This window comes from Plectropomus leopardus, chromosome 15, assembly GCF_026936395.1.
Source record: "Plectropomus leopardus strain MGB_pleo_1.0 chromosome 15, ASM2693639v1, whole genome shotgun sequence".
Taxonomy (NCBI): domain Eukaryota; kingdom Metazoa; phylum Chordata; class Actinopteri; order Perciformes; family Serranidae; genus Plectropomus; species Plectropomus leopardus.
In genome coordinates this window covers 18,014,899-18,026,239 of record NC_142190.1, presented here as the reverse complement: position 1 = coordinate 18,026,239, position 11,341 = coordinate 18,014,899, and the positions used below count along the sequence as shown (strand labels likewise).

The 11,341-nt window shown below is 39.7% G+C and overlaps 1 protein-coding gene across 2 annotated transcripts; it reads left to right on the top strand.

The window, feature by feature from the left end:
* The first annotated feature begins 225 nt into the window (after positions 1–225).
* On the top strand, positions 226–10,266 carry rbm14a (RNA binding motif protein 14a). 2 transcript variants are annotated; one of them, XM_042499138.2, is made up of 8 exons: positions 226–358; positions 1,020–1,196; positions 3,145–3,329; positions 3,600–3,791; positions 3,882–3,991; positions 4,625–4,906; positions 5,000–5,205; positions 5,987–10,266. In XM_042499138.2, exons 2-8 carry the CDS (start codon positions 1,039–1,041, stop codon positions 6,474–6,476), a joined length of 1,623 nt encoding a protein of 540 aa, XP_042355072.1. In that variant the 5' UTR covers positions 226–358; positions 1,020–1,038; the 3' UTR covers positions 6,477–10,266. The 2 variants fall into 2 exon arrangements, with proteins under 2 accessions (XP_042355072.1, XP_042355071.1); XM_042499137.2 differs by having other exon boundaries at positions 5,000–5,223.
* The last annotated feature ends 1,075 nt before the right edge of the window (positions 10,267–11,341 follow it).

Here is an 11,341-nt window from a genome sequence, read left to right as displayed (position 1 = left end):
TAATAATAATAATAATAATAATAATAATAATAATAATAATAATAATAATAATAGTGATGATGATGATGATAATAACAATAACTTTATTTAGATAGCACCTTAAAATACGAGTTAACAAAGTGCGTGTTAATACTACATTTTGTACAGTAAAACGCTGCATTGCTTTTCTGTTACGGGACGATCCCATGTTACACTCGGTCATACGGGTCTGACAGCTCTCACGAGCCATCTTGTGCAGGGCAGTGACGGTGCAGCCGGTGCTAACCTGATGAAACTGCGCCCCCATTCAGCCTGCGCACCTCTACAAACCGGAGGCGGATGTGAGGTTTGAAATACAGCAGCTCCAGGACCGCGTTGGGTAAGAAGTCACACTGTGTTAGCATAATTATAAAGCTTTTACCTCCTTGTTGGTACTGAATAAAAAACGCAGCTAGATTAACGGCAGTAAATAAACGTTGCGGTAGTTTACGCCAGTGACGGAGCTCGAGCTCAAACAAACGTTTTCAACCGCTATGATAAAACGTTAGCTTTAGCTAGCTAGCTAGCTTAGCTGACGTTAGCTACATCGTTAATGTTTGCGTTTAACAAAATGGCCAGTAGTGTCTGTAGTCCATAGCTAACTGTTGGTCGTGTAACCGAGTGTACATTTTATTATCATACTTATTGCATAATGACGCTACTGATTTTTGCCTCATCTTTTTGGCGTAATGTAGGTTAGCTAAATAAGTCTTAGCGAGGCTTCTAACTTTAATCGGATCCATTTTCGCCGCGAAAGTTAACGGCTTTATTTGCTTAGTTAATAATACCCAGATACCCATCATCAATACGCCTTTTACTAGATAGCGGTATATTACTTGTTATTTTAAATAACTCCATCTGTCAGTATCACTTATTCTGTTGAAGTGTTATTAGTCGCTCGGGAAAACGCGATTTTTCTTCACAGACTCAATAACTGAACAATGACCGCCATCCACAGTATGAAATCTCGCCAATGCATCCTGCTTTTTTCTGTTTTACAGATGCCTGGTTGATACAGAGATGAGCGACAACGTGAAGTTGTTCGTGGGGAATCTTCCTTTGGATGCAACTCACGACGAGCTAAACAAGCTCTTTGCTCCGTATGGAGAGATCAACACCTGCTCTTTGCTCAGACAGTATGCCTTCGTTACCCTGAGGGGAGAGGGGGCAGCAGACAGGTATTACTCCTCATTACCATTATTAAGCTCATTCATACTACATATGAATGAGTTATTAATCCAGAAATATTCGTGCATATGCATGAGATGAAGTTATCAGTATCAGAAATAATTTTTAAGGGGTGGGACATAAGTATTTAGAAAATAGACATATAGTAAAAGTAAACAATACGCACAATATGTAAGTGTTGTTAAAATAAATTATGTATAATATCCTGAGTATATAAGTGTGTTAAAATGTTAATCTAAAAAAATACAGTAATAGACTTACGCACTGATGTGATTTTTAAAATTATAATATGTGTCATTTGCTGAGTCTATAAAAATGTGTATAATATAAAACTGCCTAATGCTACATAACAGTGTATAGAACATATTTAGTTGAAAAATACAAAAAAATGCATATATATACAATGCTACAATGAAAAAGAGATACATAAGTAAGAATAACAATAAGCTTATATACAGTATGTGTCGCATGTTAAATATAGCCTACATTCAAGAGTTGGAAGAATGTAGGACATTTAAATAATTGCACGGAGGATTGCTGCGGTTGAAGTGTTGCACCAAATATTGCAGTTCCGACAGTGATATGAAGAATTGCACCTTAAAAAATGTTGATGTGATTCACTCAATTTCCTACACACTACACATACAGTTGTCATTTTTATGTCAGTGTGTTTTTAAACTAACTGAAAATACCTTACACAAGTATATTTTTTCATGTAGATTGCTGTAATCTTATGTTGTTCTATTGTGTGCATTTGTCATGTATTGCGCATCTATCTGTACTAGAAGAGGGATCCCTCCTCATTGGTTCTACCTGAGGGTTTTTTTTCATCTTTTTCACCTTTTAAGGGTTTTTGGGAAAGGGTTTCCTCATCTGCTGTGAAAGTCCAAGGATGTTGTATCTTGTAAAGCCCTATGAAACTAATTGTCTTGGATACTTGGCTTTATAAACAGAATTGAATTGAAATTACACATACCGAGCAAAAAATACAGTGAAGAAAAATTAAGTGATGTAGAAAAAAATGTAGAACACAATTAGGTCCAATGATGGTGCGATGCTGAAAGAAAATCGAGGGTACCACTGAAATTATGAGCTGTCAAAACAAAACTGCAGAAAGGTGCATGTATGTTACAATGTGTCATTTTTTGAACAACATAACAAGGGAAATCAGGACGAAATCTTTACAGGAAGGTGCGCCTGGGTTACAATGGCACTACTCTTATAAATAAAATGGTACTTAAGGGTACCTTAAGGAATACGTTTTGACTTAATTAGTGTACCTATTGTTTGTAAAGCATAGTCATAATATATGCTTCTAATATTCTAATGGAAGATCTTGTCTAGCAGGCCTTCCTTGATTAATATAAGAAACCTAAAATCCACTCTGTAGTTATCAGTGTGCAACTGGTAAAATGCACACTATGTCTGAGGTATGAAAAATCTAAATATAGGTTTTGGCACCTACTTTGTTAAAAGGCAAGTAGAGTTCTCATCAAGAAATGTCTGACAGACCAAGATTGAATAGCAGACTTAGAGAAGCTCCTAAAGGTCTAAAGTTTGCATATAGAACTGACATCCTTGTTGTGCTTAATGCTGCATTGTTTTAAAAACCTTGAGATGCCAAAATTTTGAGAGTCTTTGATGGGCAAAAAAACAACACTAACTGGACCCCAGCAGACTCAAAACAAGTACTGCAAACTGAGTGAAAAGAGACTTTGGGTTCTTACTAGCCTATGTATGGATTGAGGCATGAAATTTCCAGCAAAATATAAAACTGACTTCCCCCTTCTGGCTGGTATTGGTTTAATTTCTTCTTGTCTATAAACGGTTTTATTCATTTTTAACCTCATTTTAAATGTCTACACTTTCATTTTGTTAGTTCGATTTAATGTGCACCTGATGATCATACAAAGATATTTGTTTTTCTGACTCTCATAGGGCCATACGACATCTTGATGGCAAAGAGTACAGAGGCAGACCCTTGGTGGTCGAGGAGTCACGTGCACGCCCACCAAACTCCACTAAAGTGTTTGTGGGAAACCTCGCCGCAACATGTTCAGCAGATGACCTGCACGGGCTGTTCTCAACCTTTGGAAGAGTTTTAGACTGTGATAAAGTCAAGGGTGAGTTAAAAAAGCCTGTAAAAATACTTTCTCTAAATTTGAATATGCATAAACACAGTGTTAGGTAACAATCCTCAGATTATCTAGTCAGCATGCAGTGTTCTTAGATATTTGGGGAGCACAGTCACATTTAGATAGTTGGGTTTTCAAAGTGTTAAATCTTTGAAGTTAAAAATGCCTAACCAGTGACAATAAAAATATGGGATAAATGCATTTTCAATTCCAATCAAAGTTTCATGTAAACACTAATCCCGCTGCTTCCCTCTACAGCCAGATTATGCTCAAATGTTGGCTATGCATTTGTGCATATGGAGAGGAAGGAGGAGGCCCTGGCAGCTATTGACGCACTCAACGGGACCATGTTCAAGGGCCGTCAGTTGGCCGTAGAGCTGTCCAAAGCCCAACCTTTGATCAACCAGATTGCAATGGCCGGGAATTCCCCCGGTGGTGGCGTAGCAGCAGGTAAAGATGAAGAACTAATTTGTTTTCAAGTGTTTTGCAAATTATTACTTGCTGAAAACAACTCGTGCTTCATTTCCTTATTTCTTGCAGGTGGCAGGGAGGGTCTTCTTCCACGACCACCTCCATCACTAGAACATCATCAGAGTCAAGCAGCTGTGCTAGCAGCAGCTGCAGCCGCTGCCGCTGGACTACCTATACAAGTAAGTTAATTATGTAGGAGGGCATCTATTATTTTTGGAAAACCTCTCACTTATGTGTCATTTTAAAATTCTTCTTTAAAATCACTTCTAAAAAACTCATTTAGATGATGTCGTCTTTTGATTTGACTTTTAATTTATCTTTAATTCTGTCTGAATCCCGATGATTATTATTGATATTATTACATTTTTTCTGCCTTCATTTTGTTATTGTATTTTTCTGATATTTTTTCGCCTCTAATCTCTAGTTTAATTTTACCTTAATTCTTGTCTGGCCTGTGTCTGGCATTATTGTCTGGCTTTTTATTGTTCTGTTTCTTCTGGGGTTTCTTGCCTGTGCTTTGCTTTGTTTGTCAAAGCACTTTGTAAACTCTGTTTTAAAAGATATTGTGTAAAAAGTTATTATTATTATTATTATTATTATTATTATTATGACCTCTAAAGGCTATGACAGCTGTGGAAACCTGCTAATGAGTTTATAGTATTATACAGGTATTTATCAGTTGACTTGCTTCTATCTGGTACTTTGTAAAAAAGCACTCTCACTCTTCTCCAACCAGTATTGTATTATTGCTTTAAGTAATTTGGTTTAAGAATAGTTTAACTGAAATGCTGGTGTCTCATCTGTCTCTGCAGGTTCAACAAAGCGTCCATAACTCATTCTACAACACCACATCCTTTGACCCCACCTACGCTGCTCTGAAGGGCATTACAAGCGCTAAAGGTGCAGATGGTGTGATATACGGGGCTCTAGCTAGCCAGGTGTATGGATCCGTTGCTGATCAGGTTTACCAAGATATGGCCAATCACAATACTGCGGCTGTTGCTGCTGTTGAAGAAGTAGAGCCACCGACTGGACCAGATCCAACAACACTTTTTGAGGCAGCAAGAGCCAAGTTCTTTCAGGAGGGACAGAAGGTCTGTTAACACGTTTGTAAAAATGTATTATTTTCTTTTTTATTTTTGTGTTGTGCGTTTGTCATGTATGTTTTCTGACATTTTGAATTAAAGGTTCTGGCAGAGCAGCAGGCAGGGAGGAAGGCAGCGGCTACAGAGAATGAGCGGGACCGCAGCCCAATTAGAGGAAATCGAGCCCCCCTTCTCCCCGACCCTGTTCCAGGTTCCTTCGCTCAGATACGGCCTAAACGTCGGGCCCTACTGCCAACACCACCTGGAGGACCTGAAGAGCCTCCAGCTGCTACCACTACTCCTGAAGGGTCAGATCCCGTCGCTAGGTACACATAACATTTTGATATGATGAAGGCAAAAGACAAATAAACATGTTAATTCTGCTTTTGCTTCCACATATGATAATAAAATAGTTAAAGTAGAACTAGGGCTGTAACCAATTCAAAATTATGCCAGTTAAATCAGATTTGGCTGTTTGGTACAAATATTCTGCAATTTGTTTTGTTTTCCATACAAAGTTTTTAAGTCTGAAGGGCTCTGCGGGACATTCATTGTAACAGTAGCATTCACGTCATATAGTAAACAAGCTAATGGCGCTAATGCACAACAGTATTTTTTGCAGATAAAAGATATAACAAAAGGCTGAGACTAAATCATATCAAGTTGCTGTGAGCTGAAAATCACCACTTCCTAACATTATGGTGTGGTCTCTCTGTCCGTCCGTGCCGCTGCCCGCATGTCTGCAGCTGCAAAGAGTAGTGTGAAAGTCAAGAGTGCTCACTTTGCAGCAAAATCTGGGAACTAAAGCATCCCCAGAAAAATACTGCACACAAACAAAACAACTGCTCAACTTGAAGCATTCTCAGTTGACTGAGGATCTCAGACTGACGATTTACAGGGGCAGCCCTACATAGAACTGATCAATATATGATCACATTATTATTCTGTAGTGCTTTACAAAAATATTTAACAAAAAAATAAACATACAAGTGTTCATTATTTCATGCAAGTTGGGAATTTCGACTAACTTTTTCTCTTTTCTACTTTCCTTTCTTCTCCTTCCCTCTTCAACTCTAACCCGTACTCCAGGTCTTACACAGAGTACTACCAGCAAATGCATCAATACCAACAGTATCAACAGTACCAGCAACAGTACCAGTACCTCCAGTATGCCTACACCAATCCTCCTCCTCCTCCGCCACCTCCTCCACCTCCACCAGCCAACACACAAGCACAGGCCTCCACCACAGCCACTGCACCCCCAGGGACGTACACAGCGCCCCCAACATACGCGGCACCGGGAACCTATCCACCGCCAGGAACATATGACACTTCGGGGAGTTACAACGCCTCATCGGGGAGTTACAACGCTTCATCTGGGAACTACGATGCCACATCAGGAAGCTATGACGCATCTGCAGGCTACGGGCCACCGGGAGCATATGATTCATCGGGAGCTTACGCTGCAGCGGGAAGCTACTCCGCAACCACACCGTATGAGCAGACACCCGCACACGGGCAACCCATGCCCCAGCGCCATGATTACCCTTACCACACGCCAGAACCCCCTTATCGATAGTCCCATCCCCACATACTCCTTCCACACTGCAGATGTGTGTGCGTGCGTGCGTGTGTGCGTGCGAGTGTGTGTTTGTGCGCGTGTTTGTGTGTGTGTGCATGTGTATTTACATAAGGGACAGTTCAAAAAGGAAAATCAGAGAGGGAGCAAAGGTTGTAATTTGAATGTAATTCAGTTCGGAAGCATCTCCCCTTTTCTCCATTGTAACCTAGTCTAACAAGTTCGCCCGTCAGTTGATGGATGTGTGGCGAAGTGGGGCAGCTAATGTTGGAATATTGTCACGCAGTCAGTTTCTGTTAGATGTTATAGAGGCACAGCTCATTTGTTGTTGGATGTTAAAGAAGCCTCAGTGTTTCTTGGGATAAGGTTAAACACAGGCAAGGGCAGGATCTCATCGGAGAAGCTTGTAGTTTGTACTGAATTAAGGCCTTTTATATACTCTGCATAAGAATGTGCACCATGTGCACTGGAAAACTGTTCAGGAATATAAGCAGTCCAAATTTCATGCACAATGGCGCGTCTCAAGAAGGGCACCAAATAGAAATCACTGAGAAATTATTAAATACAAAACACTGAGAAATTATTAAATACAAAATGAACCAGCATCCTGGCAAGAAGAGATTATTATCCATCTGGCTCTCTGGCCTCTTTACAAGATGCATTCAACTTGCTGCCTTCTGTTAAAAACTCATAACATTTTAAAAATAAACATCCAAACCCACACACCAGTGTTGGCATAGGTACACCCTGTGTGGAGTATGTAACAGGCCTCTGAATTCAAATGCATTGACCCTTTTGTAATACACAGACTGTTGGTCGAGACGTTTAACTGCCTGATTGGTAATACGTCAACTAGAAAACAACTGAAGTGAAATGGAGTGGTGGATCAGCAAGGTTTTTGTCACTGAAGAAGCTCCTTTTTGTAAAGATCGAGAATGTTTAATTGACCAGATTGTCTTATGTTTCAGGCTGGTTTCACAGAGTTGACAAGTTTAGCGCTCATTCCTCAGCACTCAAAGTGATGACATATAATTTTTGCCCCTCACAGTTTTGAGTCATAGAAATCTTTAATGTGTCACAAAAAAAAGGCGAATTGACTTGTTGAAATAGAAGGTTAGAAGGTCACTTAGATTCTGTTGTAACCCGATTACCTTCTGGGTGATTTTGTGATTGCATTTTGCCTGCCGGCGTTAAAAGGAGACTACCTTTAGTTATCAGGGTGTGAAGAGTTACTACAGGGTTAATTTGTAGTCCACACAGGCCTTCCTGTTTTAGTTGGAGAGTTTGCTTAACTTCAGATGGATATTACCAGCCCAATTATGCGTGCTTGAAGTTTTATAGTTATGAGGGATGGTCCAAATGTAAACATGACTTTGATAACAGAAGGATAATCAAACAGTCAGGGGAATCTTTTGCAGCGATTAAACTGAAATACGTGACATGGATGTTCTCCTGGAGCAGTTATATATATTAACCTTTCTTGTGTTTTCGTGCTTAGCTCGAGCTCTTTGTGTTTCTCGAGGTCTACACAAACTCAGGAGTTTAATATATCCAGTCAAGAGTCTTTGGTCTGTGTTCGCCTCTCAAACATTAGAACAAAATTTTTGTGACCATTCACATTTCTTTCTTTCTATTTCAGTTTTGTGTTGAAGTGCGATCAGAGCGTCCTGTGTGAAAAGAAGTTGAATGCATCCACATTGTTCTCTAATTTTAGGCAATACCCAGTTTTTTGTTGTTGTTGTTGTTGGTTTTGTACATGGTTGAATTCCTAAAAGCCAGAAAAATGGCAGCAAGCTTTAGCAAATGATGTTAAATGAATCAGTGTTGTTAATACTTAAATATCCAATTGGTTTTCACATTATTAGCTTTTGTTCCATTCTCTTTAGTTGCTGTTGTGTCTCTTTTCACATTGCAAATCATTGTTTATTTAGAGGGAAAGTTGAAACAGTTTTCATTCCAGGAAATGTCAAATTTGGTACTCTGTAAATACTTACAAGCTGAAAAAGTAATGCCAACCAACATTTGGTTGAACAGTAAGAATATTGACTGTTAAAAATAAGATGCAGTGATTGTATTTCTTGAAGGTAGTGAACAGCAAAGTAGGAATGTTGAGTTGTACCAGTTTGTTAAGAAAGGAGACAACCCGTTTGTGAGACAACCCTCAAGCATGATGGTAATCGGTCATGCTTGCACAGTGTAGTGCATGGCGTTGAACCATTAAGGTATGTGCTTGTGTGAACTTAAACGCGCTGTAAAATCAGACTGAGCATAAGATTTGAGGTGCACATTTTAAAAACAGGACAAAACGATGATTCACCACCTCTGCTGAGAGCAGGTACAAGTGTATTTTTAACTAAATGCAGTGCAGTGGTGTGTTGCTGATGCATGTAGCACAGGGTTATTGACTGAGTGGATATGAGGTGACAGTTTCGGTGCTGCAGGTGAACACGAGGATTGGTTGGGATTTAGTAAAGGTAGCTGATTTTGCTGAGCAGCAGTGAGAAGGGCCGAAGACCTTTCCTTCTTCCTCTTTTAATCTCACCAGGAATACACACCTCATTTTGACACAAGGATTACAGGCTTTCTCTGCATTCATATCTCACCTAGACGACCCCACACTTATATATCTAGATGCATTTTAACTGGGTTCATTGCATTTTACTCATGTAAAGCAGGCTACACGTGCAAATGATACTAATGCACATCTGATTCCACCCGTATTTTATATTACTTACAGTAGTTGTTCCGTTCGTGATTGTACCACACACTCATCTTATTTCTTATTGCCACCTGAGATGGTAGTGCTGTGCTAGGTTTAAGTTGACACATAGTCTCAAAGTTTCCTCATTATTCCACCTTCTCCATGTGAACTGTTAGTTGCATGCCTTGTTGTTGCTGCTGCTCCAGCCACCTTCTTCCTCTTGCTGATTATTGCAGCTAGAGTGGGAGGGAGCCAAACTGAGCCCTTGCCCTGGACGTACGCCACACGCAGCTGTAGCGTGGGATGGGGAAAACAGCAGCGTTAGGCCTGAAACTGCTGTGGACGATGGGGTGTCCCCCCACTAAGGTAAACACTCAGACCACACACTCCTGCCCCTCCCAGAAAACACGTGCACACACTCACAAACACATTCATGCACGCATACGGATACAGCTACATCCATACTTCCTACATCTCACCTGTCTGCAGGGAGTTTTATTTGTCAGGAATTTTTTTTGGAAATGGATCTCCCATCCTGTTTTTTAATGGGAGATGACATTTTTTCCTGCTTTTGATTCTCCCTACATTTTTCCTCAAGCATACTCTGCTCATACATTCCTGCTCCCAACATACTGAACGCTCACACACAGCAGATTTGGAGGACACGTATACCGTCTTTTAGTCTAAATCTGAACCCTTTCTGAAGCAGGCATGTTGTTGTTAGTGCATCCCGTATCTAACAGCCTGTCCTTCAAGAGTACCGGGCAATCACAGCCAGAGCTGGATGTGGGACATTTAGGTAGAATGGGTTTGTTTTAGTTTTATGTAAATGCACCCCAGGGGCCACTTCGGGGTTAAGTGCCTTGCGTAAGAGCACATCGGTTAGGCCCTTCATTTCAGCGTTGAATAACCTGGCTCAGGATCGGTTGCTGGTTCAACGCTCTACTCCCCCTCTCCCCTAAAACGACGATTTTTGATGCCACATTCAACTTGTATGAATGACAATGAACACAAATATCATTTTGTTTTAAATTACATTTTGTCCTCTGTTCTTTGAAATGTTTATCAATAAATGAATTTGAACTGAAATGCAGCTTTTTTATGTGAATATTTTCTCATGTATCTGTGCGTGGTTACCAGCTTAATGTTGTTACTTAAGTGTTTCTGGAGGAGGCACCAAATAACTTTAGAAGCTCAGCATCAGATGACGTTTTATTCAGTTTTTTTCCAAAAACATCAACCTATGCTTTTCAAATAAAAACCAATAATTTGATAACAATCCAAACCTGTTCATATTTCACTTTGATATACAAAAAAAGAAAATGAGAAGAAATTGAAGGTATGGAACCTCACTCCCTGCTAACAAAGATGTTTTCATACTGCTGAGTTTCATGCCCTCAACAACAATGAACAGTTTACAGATGGACACTAGAGTACTGAATGAGTGTGATGAATGCAGTATACACAATACTGACTGTATACTGAGGTAATATGGTGAGCAGGCCTATGTACCTAAATGGACAGAAGACGGAGCGTGAAACTGCATAGACATCATGCGCCTTTCACTGGCATAACAGCATGGAAATGCAGTTTCTGCTCTGATAACAAGTCTGGTTTCCAGATGCCAGATTAGTCCGTGAAGTAGCTTCAGTGATATCTAGCTTTTAGGGATCCTCGTTGAGTATCTGCAGACACTTGAGTAAGTAGGTAATGGTCTTGTGTATCTTCCATTATGGAAAATACTAGAAGCAACCCACTGAAGTTCTCCTTCTTTATCCTTTTTGTAAAGTTAGAGTGCAGGTAGAAGTATTGTTGCGCTGACGATTTACCTAGAACTCCTTTTTTAATCCATTTAATTGAACTTGTATGGAAAAACAAGATAAACTAAAGGTAAAAGAGAAAAAAACACTCACCTGTTGGATGTCTGAGGATGCTTTTAGGAAGTCCAACCCCAGATTGATTACTACACTGTAAAATCTGACAAGTCTGTTTTACTGAGACAAATCAAGGACAGCGATTGCCTTGAAAAATGTAAGTAAATATAATTAAGTTTTATTTATATTTGCTTTGTATCTGATTAAGTTTTACAACTAACAACTAGTTTAATCAAATAACTAGGTTTTAGCAATTTTAGTAAAACAAATCTACTGTGCCTTTTATCTGT